The sequence below is a fragment of the Scyliorhinus torazame genome, chromosome 3 (assembly GCF_047496885.1).
Source record: "Scyliorhinus torazame isolate Kashiwa2021f chromosome 3, sScyTor2.1, whole genome shotgun sequence".
NCBI classification, from domain to species: Eukaryota; Metazoa; Chordata; class Chondrichthyes; order Carcharhiniformes; family Scyliorhinidae; genus Scyliorhinus; species Scyliorhinus torazame.
Genome location: NC_092709.1, coordinates 131,972,091 through 131,988,346, shown reverse-complemented (window position 1 = coordinate 131,988,346; position 16,256 = coordinate 131,972,091). Strand labels below are relative to the sequence as shown.

The 16,256-nt window shown below is 48.6% G+C and overlaps 1 protein-coding gene across 2 annotated transcripts in view; it reads right to left on the bottom strand.

Moving 5' to 3' along the window:
• The window catches only part of anxa3a (annexin A3a), a 138,630-nt gene extending 126,992 nt beyond the window's left edge, over positions 1 to 11,638 (bottom strand). The window contains exon 1 of one of the 2 annotated variants that reach the window (XM_072496216.1): positions 11,498 to 11,638. In XM_072496216.1, coding sequence (XP_072352317.1) covers positions 11,498 to 11,508 — 11 coding nt within the window. In that variant the 5' untranslated portion in view covers positions 11,509 to 11,638. The remainder of the gene's footprint in view (positions 1 to 11,497) is intronic. The other variant, XM_072496217.1, reaches the window with a different exon arrangement.
• Between the last annotated feature and the right edge of the window lie 4,618 nt (positions 11,639 to 16,256).

Below are 16,256 nucleotides of genomic sequence, written 5' to 3'. Positions count from 1 at the left end.
CCAGCACGTGATGGCGCTCCCGTGCATGCGCCGACTCGCGCCGGCCGGCGGAGGCCCTTCGGCGCCGGTTGGTGTGGCGCCCAGCACCTTTCCCGCCGGCCGGCGGGGCGCCAACCACTCCGGGGCGGGCCTAGCCACTGAAGGTGCGGAGGATTCCGCACCTTTGGGGCAGCCCGACGCTGGAGTGGTTCACGCCATTCCGTCCCGCCGGGACCCCCGCTGTAGCCATCTGGGATGGCCGCGTCCCGATTACAAAATGGACACTTGCAAAGAATGCAGGGAAAATTAGACAATACCGAAAAAAGCAAGCAGGTGCAAGGTCTGTCTGTTGATTAGAGCTGTAGCTCTCAGACAAGACCGATACTGCAGAACCATCTACATACTAATGAGCCATCCCCGGGAACAAAAGGCAACATTTAGGTAAACAATGCTAAGACAGACACCCCGGCGCCAGAGGAGACTAAAACAAAGCAAATCAACGGCCACCTAGGACACACCCAGCAACCAGGGAACCCACCCCTCTATTGGAGGAAAATCGATAGGAACAATTGGGAAACGGCCCAATTAATTGGGGCCAAGTTCAAGGCCCGCCCAAAAGCGCGCGAAGCCCTTTTGGGTATAAAACGGATTCCCCAAGAAAGGATCTCTCTCTTGGCCTTGGCTCTCAGCGAGGAGAGACCTGCCAAAGTTACACCAGACCAAGTAAGTTCCAAGTCAACGCACGCTACGAGATAGACGCGTCTAGTTGCTATCCTGTAAACAGCTCAACCCAGCAGCCTCAGAACCGTGAAATGGCCATTGTTCCTCTGACTGAGTGGGCACCCGAAGCTAAGTATAGTCTTTTAGTAATAGTGATAGTTTAGGTTGTAGAGTTTTATGCATGAGTAGATTTGACTGTGTGTAAATAAATGAGCTTTGCTTTTGAACTTACTAACTGGTGTATCGAGTCATTGATCAGTATTCAGTTTTGAACCTTGTGGTGGATACCTGGTGACTCTTGAGCAAACGTAATTAAACAGAGCCAAATTAAGAGACAACAGCAAGTTAGCAACATTTACTGGCGACATCTGACGGGACTCGATTTAGAAGTGGCCTAACCATTCCTAGAGAACCCAAATTTGAATTGAGAATCCAATTGGAAACAGAAAAACCACAAGCGTAAGAACAGTACTGATCAAGCCTCCGAGATTCGGAAGTGTGTTAATGCATGCGTACTAACAGGGATAGAAGGTAAACCTGAGAGATTTTGTTGCGTAAAACTGGGAGTTCTGTAGGCCGGAAATTAGCGTAAGCCTTACCCATGTTTACATCACCACTTTATCACCCCCTGTTCCAAATTCAGTAGAGAACCTAGATAGAGAAAATGGCAACGAAGGCAATGGAACGCCTTATGAACCCCCAGGAATTTGAGGTCGCAGCGACCAGTAGAGTAGGACAGTGTCCCATTTGGGAAGAAGGGATCAGTAAATATCTCAAAGGGAAAGGATGGCCCCTTTGGAGTGAATTCTGTGATAATGAGGAAACAGGTCCTGGGAGTATAGGACATACTTGGTGGGAGAACCTGTCAGAGATCCACAAGAAGAGCTTAGGGAAAGCTCACAAGCCGATGGCAATCGTGTCCTGTTTGGCACAATTGCGAGGCACAGAGGAGGTCGTTAGGATGCTCCGTAGAGAGATAGAGGAGGGAGACAGAAGTAGTGAGGTAGACGTGAGCGAAGTAGAGAAGGAGAATATAGATTTAAGAGAACAGTTAGCAGCGAGGGACAGAGAGGTGGATGATGCCAAGTGGGCACACCAGTCTTGTCTCGCGCATTTGAGTAGTTTCCAAACGCAATACAATAAGGCCTACCAGGACACGCAACGTGCAGTTTGGTAAGACAAGAGACTGAGCAACAAGTTGAGAAATTGCAGAAACAGTGCAATGATTTGAAAGCAGCCCGACAAGCACTCCATACTTCCACGACAGAACAAAGGCAGAACTCCGTAGACCACGCAAAGGGCCGGAAGCAAATTGCAGAATTGCAATCTCTGCTTTCCGTTCAAAATGGGTTTCAAAGCACATTCGGACCCCAGTTAGACCAGGAAAATGGCCCTGGTTGGCAGGAATTGAACGAGACTGCCCATAGATACGTACACGGGACATGTACGCAGGAAAACCCCAAGAAAAAGAAAGCGCCCCAACCCCCAACCGAACAGGCAGAACACACCCCCATGAACCCTGTAACCACACACCGCAGGGCCGCAGCAGAAGGAGATGCAGATTTTGTTTATACAACCCCGTTAACCGTGACCCAATTACGGGATGCGTGTGGAAAAATTGCACCGTTCCTTCCCACATCAGACCCCCACCAATATTTTGCTAAAGTCAAACAGCAGGCAACCATGTACGGCCTGGACGAAAAGGAGCAAGTGAAGCTCACAGTTTTAAGCCTCGACCCTTCAGTCGTGGCAGCCCTTCCCGACCCACATTATGTAGGAGGAGGCACGCTCCAAGAGATGCACCCAGCGATCCTTGATGCGATCGGCTTTAACAGAGGAGCCCCCATAGAAGGCCTAAACAAGTGTAGGCAAAAGAAACAGAGCACCCCACAGCGTTTGCTGGACGCTTGTGGATACACTTCACAGCAGTTTTTGGAAAGTTAGCCTGCGCCCATTTGTCCCCAGATAATATGGTCAAATGGACTTGAATCCTAGTCTCTCACGCGACAGGTGCAGGACAGAAAGCTTGCGCAAATTATGACCCCACAGACGAGGCCCACAATGAAAAATGGGTTTTGAAGAGATTGTGCCGCGCTTGAGAGCAACCAGTCCAAAGCAAAACCGCATTTTAAACCCCGATGAACAGCAGGCAGATATGAATCCAGTTAAAGCGCACCAGAACCCCGCATGGGTAAATGAGGGCAGGAACATCCCACCCCAGCCCAAAGCTCAAGAATGTTACAATTGTGGACAGTTAGGACACTTTGCACGAGAGTGTCAAGCGCCCCAAAAGCAGCAGAGAAACCAACAGACAGGCACCCTAAACAGGAATAGGGCAAAACCGATCCATAGCGTTAGCACCCGTTCAGAGAATGTAGACATGAACGGCACCGACTGATGGTGTTCGGGCTCCCCAACTTGCGTCCCCTTTGGGACAAGTCCGGGAGACCGGTAGTAGCAGGCAAAGTCCGGGGACACCCCGTAGAATTTCTTTGGGACACAGGAGGGTCCTGCACCACACTCAATTCCTCCACGATGTTTCAGCGAGATATGTGGCCCACAACAGACGCCAACACACTCAGCGGTTTTACAGGTCATTTACAACAGGGCCACATCACAGCCCCTGTAGCGATACAAATAGATAACATTACAACGAAGCACCCCGTAGTTTTGGTTGATCTGCCCCAGACAGCAGAACATATCCTAGGGATCGATTTTATGAGCCCCACAACCTTTCTTTTGACCCAGTTAACAAGTGTGTATGGAAAATGGCAAAGGCAGCACGAGCCCCCGCCACGCTCACAGTAGGAGAGTATGTAAACAGGATTAGCTCAGTAGGAGACTTCTGGTTCGACCCTTGAGCCATTAGTGCAGACTAACAGGTTAGGGCAGTCCTGAAGGAACACAAAGTGGCATTTGCACAGCACAAGCACGACTGTGGCAAATTGGCTGGCTTTGTGAACATTACAGGTCCCGACCCTAAACCCCAGAAGCAGTACGGATTTCCCCAGGAAGCAGAGGGAGAAATCTCCAAAGTAATAGAGAGTTTGTTGGATCAAGGCGTACTCAGATCAGTAGCCTCCACAAACAACGCACCAATTTGGCCCGTCAGGAAACCGGATGGATCATGGCGACTGACCATTGATTACCGGGAACTGAACAAAGTAACCCCAGCAGCAACTCCCACTGTAGCCACGAGTCCTGAGACCATGCTCAAACAGGGACTCCAGTCAAGATTTTTTTGGTTTTGGACATTAGCAACGGCTTTTGGTCCATTCCATTGGCTAAAGCGTGCCAGTACAAATTCGCCTTCACAGTCCAGGGACAACAATATACATGGACGTGCCTTCCACAAGGCTTCCACAACTCCCCCTCCATTTTCCACCGACAGCTGGCAAATGGATTAGCAAAATTTTCCTGCCCCGATTGTCTGGTCCAGTATGTAGACGACTTGTTACTACAGACAGACACAAAGGGAGAGCACATTTCGCTTCTCGCCGAACTCCGTGGAGTCCTAAAAGAAATTGGTTGTAAAGTCAACCCCAAGAAGGCCCAGATTTTGAAAGAGCAAGTGAATTACTTAGGAACAGTGATCACTCATGGTAAACGCGAGATCGAACAAAAGAGCATTGACTCAATCGTCAAATTGCCCCTTCCCCACAATGTCTCAGCCCTCCGGTCATTTTTAGGACTGGTTGGCTACTGCCGAAACCATATTGACGGTTTTGCCACTAAAACAGCGCCCCTTTCCGAACTTCTCAAGAAGCAGGCACCTTGGGAATGGCTTCTACAGCATACGGATGCCGTGGATGCTTTAAAAAGGGCACTCAACACAGCACTACAGGTCTCCGATCCACTTTCCCCGTACGCTATCGAAGTAGCAAGCACCGACCGAACCCTTTCGGCCGTGCTCCTTCAGGAATGCCATGACCAGTTACGCCACGTAGCATACGCCTCACGCGTGTTAGACCCGTAGAGCAAGGATTTTCTGCCTGTGAAAGGCACCTGCTCACAGGTTTTTGGCCAGTACAATACTTCACCTACATTACAGGACTCAACCCCATCACCATCCTCACAGAACACACCCCAACACAGCTATTGTTAGACGGCCGACTTAAGCATGGCACAGCCAGCCACATCCGCGCAGCCTGTTCGACCCTTCTTTTACAGGAACGGGACATTACAGTAAAAAGAACCAAGACACACACCTTCCTTGCCGATAATTTGCAGTATGCAGGCACCCCTCATGAGTGTGAGATCATCACCACAAAACAGAACACAGGCCCATTTATTCCTAAAACACCTCCCAGGAAAGAAGGTAATACACCCCAGAGACCCCAGCCCACAGACACGTGCGCACCCATGAAGATTTATGTGGATGGCTCCTCCACAGTGTGAAATGGAAAGAGAATTACCAGTTGCGGTATTTACGTAGAGGACGTGTAGGGACGCGCCCTAGATGAGATTGCATTAAAGTTGCCAGGACACTTAGGCTCGCAGGCATCAGAACTGGCAGCTATCGATTATAGTGTAGACCACCCCGACTCATTCCCGACCCCAGCAGACATCTATTCGGACAGCTTGTATGTATGTAATTCCTACCCCCGTGGGAAACAAGAGGTTAATTTCCGCAGACGGTAAACCCCTACCCTCAGCCCCATTACTCCGCCATATCTTGGAAGCAGCGAAGGATAGAAAATACGGAATAATTAAGGTTCGCAGTCATCACCGTCCTTTCCCCCCTGGTAACGCTAAAGCAGACGCCCACGCGAAGGCAGGCTCCAGGCATGGTTATTTTTGGAACCCCCACGAAAGCACCCCAGTACACGCAGTTCAGGTCTCACAGACCAATATTCAGGATCTAGCGAAGGCACAGAAAGAGAACGAGAAACTGAGGGAAGTTTTAAATGGTACCTTCCCAGCCCCGTATGATAAATACAAGAATGCAATAACCACACATGACGGTGTGATTTTAAAGGATTGCATTTATATAGTTCCCAGCCAGGACAGGAGCCAGATCATTTGTCAGTTCCATGATAATCATGGACACCAAGGAATTGAACCCACCCAAGTCCACCTCAGACCGCTCTGCTGCTGACCTGATTTAAAAGCCGATGTTACCCACTACATAGAGAATTGCTTGACCTGTGCCCAGAACAATCCGGACAGATATGCAAAAAGGCTCAACTTTGTCATACCCGCCCCATTAATGGACCCTGGACAAATCTACAGATAGACTATATAGGACCCCTACCCCCTTGCAGAAATTGTTATAAGTATGTGTTGGTGGTCATCGACACCTTCACAAAATGGGTGGAAGCATTTCCATCGAGAACTAATACGGCCAAGACAACAGCTAAAATATTAACACATCACATCTTTACAAGATGGGGCCTCCCCAGCAGTATAGAATCCGATCAAGGCTCCCATATCACAGGACGTGTAATGAAAAACGTCCTCACGATTTTCGGCATTCGACAAAAGTTTCACATAGCATACCACCCCCAGTCAAGTGGTATTGTAGAGAGAATGAATAGGACATTGAAAGCCACCCTCAGGAAAACACAGCAGAATAACAGCACCTGGGATTCAGTTCTCCCATTTGCTTCAATGTTTATAAGGAACACGGTATCCACGTCCACAGGATACACTCCCCACACTATCATGACCGGACGCCCCAAGAAAGGGACAGAGTATTTATTAGGACTGGATTTGGCCTGCCCCGCAGGCACAGCCCTCACGCATGAAAATGCGGTTCAACAATTTTTAGAGAACAGAAAGGCGGCCCAACTTGCAGCAGCTGTGAGACTAGGACCAGGAAGAAACAGAGCAAGGCTTGTTTCGACAAAACAGTACACGGCACTGAGTTTGCAGTAGGGCAGCAAGTGATGCTTTCCCTTTACAACCCTAGTTCATTCCTTTCCACTAAATTCTCCGGACCGTACTCCATTTTGGACAAAGTCAGCCCCTCGGTATACGGAATAACCTATCCCAATGGTAAGTCTGCGTGGTTTCACATAAACCAGCTCAAGGCTTACGGCTCGCAGAATAGCCACACACACCACATCCTGCTCGCAGCAGCAGACGAGCACGCCCCGCCCACAGACAACATTTTCCTACCCTCCCCCAACCAGTCCAGCCCGTCCTCAGACACGACTTCAACTCCACCCCCAGAGGCACGAGTCCGCCTCTCCCTTCCCTCAACCAGCAGCGACAGCGACAGTGATAGCGATCACGATGACGATAGCCACAGCACACCACGTTGCGACTATACCCCTGTACCAGGCCCCACTCCCAGCGAATCCGAGCATGATTCCACTGATCCCTTCGAGATTACATATATCAAAGCCCCTGACCCAGACCCACCGCCCGACGATTACGGATTGAAGCATAGTAGCTCCAACCTCGACACACGATTCTGGCACCGAGACAATTCGTTCCGGCTCATCCGGAATGATGAGAATGATTACTACAGTCAAGAGTTTGGCAGCCGGGAGAAGATAATGACATAGAGTCTGACTCCCACCAAACAAATCCCTTTGCGACCTTGTTCGCTATTGAGCAGTAAGGTCTTCAGATGATTTTTTAAAAAGGAACCAATGGAGCAATACGGTGTCCTTTCTGATGGAACCTGCACCATGTTTGTTGTATGTTTGTTCGTTAGTGTTAATGTGAAGTGTTGTTTGTAAATTTGAAACTTTTTTCACGGCCCCACATCACCACTCCTTTAACGCCCCCTGGCAGTTAATGGAACAAGTTTGTCCCCAGACAACCGTTCAGAGGAATTAATTTGTCAACAGAAGCCAGTTTAGAAGTACAAGTCTGTCAGCAGACAACAAGGCAACCCCCACGATGACCACATTCTTACCCATTCATGCCTGTTGCTCAGGCAATGGAGAAACGGCACTGGTCCCCACCCTGCCTGAGGACCCCCCTCTGGTCAGCTACGCTTGGGTAGAGCTCAAATGGCATTGATCACCATCCTACTCGGGGATTCCACCCATTGTTTATCCGCCGCGGCCCATACGCACCCCATTTTGGCACTTTCAGTTTGAAATTCTTTTGTTTGGTTTTGGCAACCCTTAGGTTGTTTCCGTATGCTATTTACATCCTAAAACACAAGGATGGTAGATCGCACAGGCTGCGAAACAGCTCGCACTATGTCAGTATTTTTCTCGGATGTCTTGTCCCAATCATTTGGTTTTAAAAAAAATGAGGGAGTCACAGATGGTGACTAATTATAAAGGGAAATTGGCAACAAAGGACAGACAGACAGGCATAACGAGGTCTTAAGCAAGATAATAACAGATATTATGCTTGTGTTCATAGAACTCCGGAACCTCAGGAACCCCAGAGGAAGACAAAGAAGAAGACAGAAAGACGGAAAGATGAAGACGACCTCCATCTTGTTCGCCTGTATCTTAGCGGGATCCCTTCAGTTGTGCGCGGACGCTACCCCCCCCGAACCCCTTGACATGAATTAAAGTGCATCCGTTTCTCTTTACATGTATTCCATTAAATAGAGAGATGTAAACCTCTGTGTCTGACTGCCAGGCCAGAGAAATTTGTGTGCTGCTATTTTGTACAGTTTAAGATGTTATAGATTATTTTTGGGATTGTTTGAATGAGGATAGTTTATTGAGGATAGTTAGAGGTTCCAGTTTTTTATTTTTCTGTAATGCATGCATTAATGTCATAGCGCCCCATAGAGTTTTATAATAATGTATGTATTTAAAATGATTTAGGTAAAATTGTGTTTCATAGGATAGGGCAGAGTAGAGCTTGATTATGGGTGCCCCGTTTGGTCAGAGGACGAAGACGATGCAGTAATGTGATCCTTCATGCTTTGCATTGAGGATTACAAGGAGGGAGTGTATCCATCTGGGGTGGCCACGTCCCGATTACAAAATGGACACTTGCAAAGAATGCAGGGAAAATTGGACAATACCGAAAAAAGCAAGCAGGTGCAAGGTCTGTCTGTTTGTTAGAGCTGTAGCTCTCAGACAAGGCCAGTACTGCAGAACCATCTACATACTAATGAGCCATCCCCGGGAACAAAAGGCAACATTTAGGTAAACAATGCTAAGACAGACACCCCGGCGCCAGAGGAGACTAAAACAAAACAGACCAACGGCCACCTAGGACATGTCCAGCAACCAGGGAACCCACCCCTCTATTGGAGGAAAATCGATAGGAACAATTGGGAAACGGCCCAATTAATTGGGGCCAAGTTCAAGGCCCGCCCAAAAGCCCTTTTGGGTATAAAAAGGATTCTCCAAAAGAGGATCTCTCTCTTGGCCTTGGCTCTCAGCGAGTCGAGACCTGCCAAAGCTACGCCAAACCAAGTAAGTTCCAAGTCAACGCACGCTATGAGATAGACGCTCCTATTTGCTATCCTGTAAACAGCTCAACCCAGCAGCCTCAGAACCGAGCAACGGCCATTGTTCCTCTGACTGAGTGGGTGCCCGAAGCTAAGTATCAGCTTTAGTAATAGTGATAGTTTAGGTTGTAGAGTTTTATGCATGAGTAGATTTGACTGTGTGTAAATAAATGAGCATTGCTTTTGAACTTACTAACTGGTGTATCGAGTCTTTGATCAGTATTCTGTTTTGAACCTTGTGGTGGTGTCGAAAGATACCTGGCGACTCTTGAGCAAACGTAATTAAACAGAGCCAAATTAAGAGACAACAGCAAGTTAGCAACACCGCCCCGCCGGGTAGGGGTGAATCCCACCCCATATCTCTGCCGGAGGGAACTAAGCTTTAATTCAGATTGAGCAATTACTACTTTAAATATTCACATGAACCGCAGCTCAATCATGCCTTTCTTTCACTGGTCAGCTTCCTGATCCCCAGGAAAACTGTGCTGAGGCAATACATTTAAAGATCAGTGAAATTCAATTTAAAAACATCTAATTAGCTCCTCATGAGGACATTAAATATTGTAATCTGTACCCATGTGCCTGCACTAATTAGAGTGTAGCACGTGAATTACTCGCAGTCACCCAAATACATCTCTGTTAAACCTGGAAATGGGTTATGTTCATGATTTTACAAAAAAATCAATTATTTGGCCACACACCCTCATCTGGGGGTTAACATTTCACCCGATACTGCAAACTCAGACACAAGTATAATACAAATGCTGCCACAGTCCCTGAGAACCATAGGCTACTCGCCCCTATTTGAGAGTGAGAAAGAGCGAGAGAGAGAGAGCTGACTGGTGGAGATTTAACCAGGGGGTCACCACACCTCAGGCGAGGGGCAAGATTGAGAAAGCAGAGCTTTAATGAATAACCTCAGCTGGTATAGTAATTGAACCTGCGCTATTGGCCTCGCTCCACATCATTAACCAACCCAACTGAGCTAACCAACCCCCAGCACAAGTGTACGTTGCTTTCGAATGTAACCTCCAGACAGGAGAGATGGACCACTAAGAGAATGGATTTGCAAAATTGCCCCTGCTTCCTCAGGACATAGATAGATGCAAGGTGCACACTGCAATACAGGTTCTGCTTTGCCGTTCTTTCCGATTGATACAGTGACAGCATTACATGATATAGTGTAGATTTATTTGTTCTCAAGGGCAGCACGGTAGCATTGTGGATAGCACAATTGCTTCACAGCTCCAGGGTCCCAGGTTCGATTCCGGCTTGGGTCACTGACTGTGCGGAGTCTGCACGTCCTCCCCGTGTGTGCGTGGGTTTCCTCCGGGTGCTCCGGTTTCCTCCCACAGTCCAAAGATGTGCAGGTTAGGTGAATTGGCCAATGATAAATTGCCCTTAATGTCCAAATTGCCCTTGGTGTTGGGTGAAGGTGTTGAGTTTGGGTAGGGTGCTCTTTCCAAGAGCCGGTGCAGACTCAAAGGGCCGAATGGCCTCCTTCTGCACTGTAAATTCAATGATAATCTATGATTAATCTAGGACAAAGGTTCGGCACAACATCGTGGGCCGAAGGGCCTGTTCTGTGCTGTATTTTCTATGTTCTATGTTCTATGTACATATTATTATGCAGGTCTTTTCATAGGTTATAATACACTTTGGGCATGCATAACTTTAAAACTATTGAACAACAAATAGTTGTATTTATATAGCACCTTTTCCAAGATGCTCTCCCACAGCATTATCAGAGAAAATTTGAGATTGGGCTATTTAAGGACAAATTAGAACTGGTGACCTGAGGTTTGGTCAATGAGGCAAGGAGCTAAATTGGGAGCTTCCAAAATTGGATACAGGGTTCCATTTGATGCCAGCAGCGCAAATATTGTGCTGTCTGCCGATTTCTGTGATTTGGGTGATGCAACGCAGCACCAAATGCGTTGGTTGCCCTGATTTAAAGCGAGCCTACACTACTGAAAACCAACCTGCACCTCTTAAAGTCACTGTGCATTCTGGTTGCAGCAGGGGCTGAAGCTGCTTATGCAACATTTGAAGTCCTTCCAAAAGGTACCGAAATGTCTCAAAAAAAGACAAGAGAGAGTGCTCCCAGATATTTAGATGCCGTGCTGGATTTGTTGGTGCAGGAGGTCAGCCAGAGGAGACAGATTCTCTTCTCTCGGGTGTTCAAGTGCTCCAGCCAAGTGCTCCGATGGCAATGGAAGCAAGTATCCCTGACAGTCAGTGCCACCAGCCTGATGTCGAAGGAACTGAATGTAATATCGCAAGCAGTTCATTAACCTTACATGAATGGTCAAGGTCCGCGAATGCATCCTGATATGCCAACTCCTTCCAACTGTATCACCTTTCTCACACATTAACCTCACACACCTACCACAGATTAATAACAACCATGACTCATACCTAGTATTCATATCATATGCTTCATTTCATCCTCGCACATTCTGTTACACGACTTGGCATGGTGGCACAGTGGTTAGCACTGCTGTCTCACAGCTCCAGGGACCTGGGTTCAATTCCAGCGTTGGGTGACTGTGTGGAGCTTGCACCTTTTCTCCGTGCCTGTCATGATATTCAAACACACACATCATGATAGACACACCAACAGACAAATCAGAACACACACCACCACAACCAATCACAGAAAGATATAAAAGCACAAACACGACACCTGGTGGTCAGTATTAGCTGGAGAGGAGGACCAGGACAGACCTGCTACACGAAACACTCAGGGAGACAGCACGTGCAGAGTATCCAGAACGAACTGTATTATAAGAGGTAAAATAAAATAGAGTTGTACCACATACAACTGTGTTGGCTCATCTGCGCACCAGAGCTCCCAACACCACATGGTACAGGAGTGGATCGATACCTGCCGGCATACCTCAGTGTACACAGACAACCAGCAGTGCCCAGGCAAAATGATAGAGCTCCCGGTTCCGCAGCCGCTCCAGTGCCACGGCGATCTCCGCGAAAAATGGCGGCGATTCCGGCTCGTGTTCGAATTGTTCCTGGTGGCAGCTGAACTCCAAGACCTGGATGATAACGAAAAAATTGAATTTCTCCTCACCATCGCCGGTGCAAGGGCAAGAGAAATATTCACAAGGTTCAGGTTCTTCAGGAGGCAGCAAAGGTACGATTACCAGGCAGTCCTGGACAAATTCTCCAAATACTGTGAAGAAAACGCAATCCAATCGGCAAGTAAAGGTAAGAAAACCGGCAGTACTCACCTCGTGGCTGGGATCCCGGAGCCCGAATTCCCAGAGGCCGAAATCCCGGGCCTGAGAGAGGGCTGGGTCGAGGTCGGCAGCCATCTTGCTAAAGGTATCACGCTAGCATAGTTGCGCGAGCAGTGCGCAGAACTGGAAGTTTCGTTTGCGCGAGATGCTGCGCATGCGCAGTCAAGAAAACGGCCATCGGTAAAGGAACAGCGATCTGAGCATGCGCAGTCGCTTCCTACGTGCTACATACCGAGCGTCAGGATGTCAGAGGCCCCAGACCGCACCAATTTAAAGGGGAAACGTCCCAAATCCAATTTAAAAGGGAAACGTCCCAAATCAAAAAAACAAAAATCTGTTAAAGCTGTAAAACAACCTTCCCTCACCTGGAATGACAGCACATTGCCGCAAATTGACCCAGGAGATGAATTTGACCTCCGAAGAACCCTCCGACAAGCAGCTACCTACGCACAAGCCGATGATTCCGACCTCGAATACTTCGATGACGATCTTTACAGTGTTTCCGGACCTCGCGAGCCCAATGATAGCTCCGTGGTCCTATACGAATATGACTCGGACGAACCTTTCGTGTTGCACATTGGCGGCCCCCACATTGAATCCGACGCAGATGCGGATTCATTTTTCGGATTTGAGGATCCTCAATCCAGCAGATATGACGTCCCAACTTATCAGTACCGGATGATGCTGCAGCCTGACATTAACAGACAGGGAGCGCTGCAAGCACACGGAGAGCGCCCTGCTGCCACACAGAGCGTGGTCCACGTCCCGCTCAACGTTCCCGACTCTATGAAAGAAGACATGCAAGACTCCAGAGCGCAGTTCTCGCATGAACCAGAAGTGACTCCAGTGTCATAAGCCTCCACAGCAAGCTCGTGGACAGACTCCACAATTGCAGAAACGCAAGACTCCAGAGCGCAGTCCTTGCACGAACAAGAAGTGACTCCAGTGTCACAAGCCTCCACAGAGAGCTCGTGGACAGCCTCCACGATAGAAGCAACGCAAGACTCCAGAGCGCAGTCCTTGCATGAACAAGAAGTGACTCCAGAGTCACAAGCCTCCACAGGGAGCTCGTGGACAGCCTCCACGATAGAAGCAACGCAAGACTCCAGAGCGCAGTCCTTGCACGAACAAGACGTGACTCCAGTGTCACAAGCCTCCACAGAGAGCTCGTGGACAGCCTCCACGATAGAAGCAACGCAAGACTCCAATGTGCGGTCCTTGCAGGAACAAGACCATGAGGATCTAGCAACCTCTCCTGACCAACGAGCGGCAGACGATGCAAGTCTGCCATGCTCACGTGAACAGCAAGAAGGCTATAACAGCCTACCATGCTCCACTACACAGCAGCATGACCATGACGGTCTCTCATGCTACAATGAAGGGTACAGCGCTGAAGACTGTTCAAGCCCAACTGAAGACAAGCCAAAGGAATCGCCTCTTCCGAGCCCGAAGAAAAAAGGTTTATGCGCTGACCTTCAGGATCATTATAGCCGAACAGAGATTAATAATGCTGCACGGTCACAGAAGGATGCTGAGGATTTGCTAAAGAAATTAATTGAATGTTTAACTTGCAAGGAGCAGACTGAGAATTGCCAGTGTTTTAGTACGGATCGAAAAAATGGACAAGACATTGATCCTCAGGTAATGGAAATAACACAACCCGAATCATATCTGCAGCAGGGACAAATGTCTCCCTTCAACACAACGGCGCAAAGTCCCAACTTCGGAGACCAGCAGTTAGTCAGTAATGACTCTTCAAACCTTGAGGGGAACATTAATTGCATTGAACCTATACACACTCCACTGATAAATGAGCAGAACATTGGAGCAAGAATCCTGAGGACACCGACATCGAGTAGCCAGATAACGAATTTAAAACCCGCAGCAGTTTCAAGTGAACCAAGTGTGCTTTCCACTAATGGCGAAGATGCAGATAAGGTCAACCCGATTATCCATTGTACCACACTAACCCCAGTGATTAAGCAGTTATGTATGGGGAGTATAATGTGGGCAATTGAGAACAGTAAAAGAGAGACTGTGACCATGCCAGTCCCAGCAAAATCAGACCCAGAGACCATGAAGGCATGTACATTAGACAAAGATACATATGAGGTACCTGAGAAGAAAAGTGAAACGGAATGTTCTTTGGAAAATAGTACAATGTCGATAGAAACATTGGATCCAATATTCGAGACCATACATATGGGAGAATTTGGGGGTAATAAACAAGGTTCTGCAATGTCTGGGGGAAGATTTAAAATTCCAAAGAAGAAAAGCCCAAATTAAGGACAACGGCAAGACAATGACAGTCCACCGACATGGTGTGCACCACCAGATGAAAACTCTGACAATTTACCCAACCCTAGTGAACAGTAAGCTGCTAATGAGGATCTATCCACGGGATGTGAGACAAGTGACGACAGCATCCCACTTCCCATGCAAAAGGTGCAAGGTGACAGACCTCGCCTAGTGCGTACCGAGGCACTCGACGATCACGGTGGGACCACTGACGACTGCGGTGGCGGCGCACCGCTTCCACCCTCGATGGCTCGAGCCTCTCCATTGGTTGGTGCATTCCTGCATGTTCCGACTCCAGAAGTGCAGCTTCAGGGAATCTCGGCTGCCTCCAGTGAACCTGTTGGGACTCCGGACGGGGAGCATCGACGGAAGGCAGACCGGACTCCAGATGGGGAGCAGCCAAGCGCCGACTCTGATTCGCGCACGCCAGACCTTGCTCCGGACGGGCGGTGTCGCGGCCTCGGTGATGGCACGCTCAGGGTGACGGCGGATGCCACGGCGACAGGGAATGGATCGCGTGGCAGTCCCACTGGGTCGGCAGTGGCGACCAGCACCGGCGGTCCAAGACGGACACACCAATTCGCGCCATCGCCAGACGTTGATGCGAGCAACAATTCTCTCTCCAAGGCGACATGCTTCGACGTTTCTCTGCGGAGTCGCCCTTCCGGCACAGCAGGTGGCCGGAACCAGCGTGCACGGTCTCGGCCAACTTCCACATCTGGCACAGTCATCGCCTTGCATGATATTAGTGATGGTGCTACTTCGATGGCAACGACCCATCGGCTACAAGATGCCGTCCACCACAAACATAAAAAGAAAAAAGACTCCGCCTTGTTCCTGGCATGCAGGGCGGATGTATTGGTGCGTGGGCGCAATCAGCGAGCTTTGCGCCGCCTTCCACGCTCGCAACTGAACCGTATGCACACGCGGATCCTCCACTGGTTCCCAAGGATGACTTTGTGGAGATGCCACGGATCATGCCCCTTCCATCGCCACCAGAACCAAGCCACAGCCAAGGCAACATTAACAAAGATGTTCAATGTTATATTTGCACGAATGAAAAACCAAGCACTGCACGAAGTACAACAAATGGAAAAGTAGAGACTTCGGCAACAGCATCACCTCCAACAGTCCAAGGTGAACCAGTGTGAACCCAAATCTCCACAGCTGAACCGGCTTGAGGACCAGCCTATTCTTGAGGCGGTCACCCATTAGACTGGACTTATAACGCTGTTCATACGTTCAAAAAGTCAAACACTTCTGTATTATAACCTGTTGTTGTTTATCGTTCCAGATATCGTCTGACCGGACCACTGTTCAAGTTGTTTTTTTTTCTCGCATTCATGTTTTGTTATGGTACAACCTTGTTAGTGTGACGCACCCGACATCGCCCCATGTAAATAGTTACGTCATATACACACGCTGTACACAACACACGCACACACTCTTAGATGCACTCACGACACGATTATATTTATAACCACGTAGGCACATATCTTTGTAAAAAAGGGGGGATGTCATGATACTCAAACACACACATCATGATAGACACACCAACAGACAAATCAGAACACACACCACCACAACCAATCACAGAAAGATATAAAAGCACAAACACGACACCT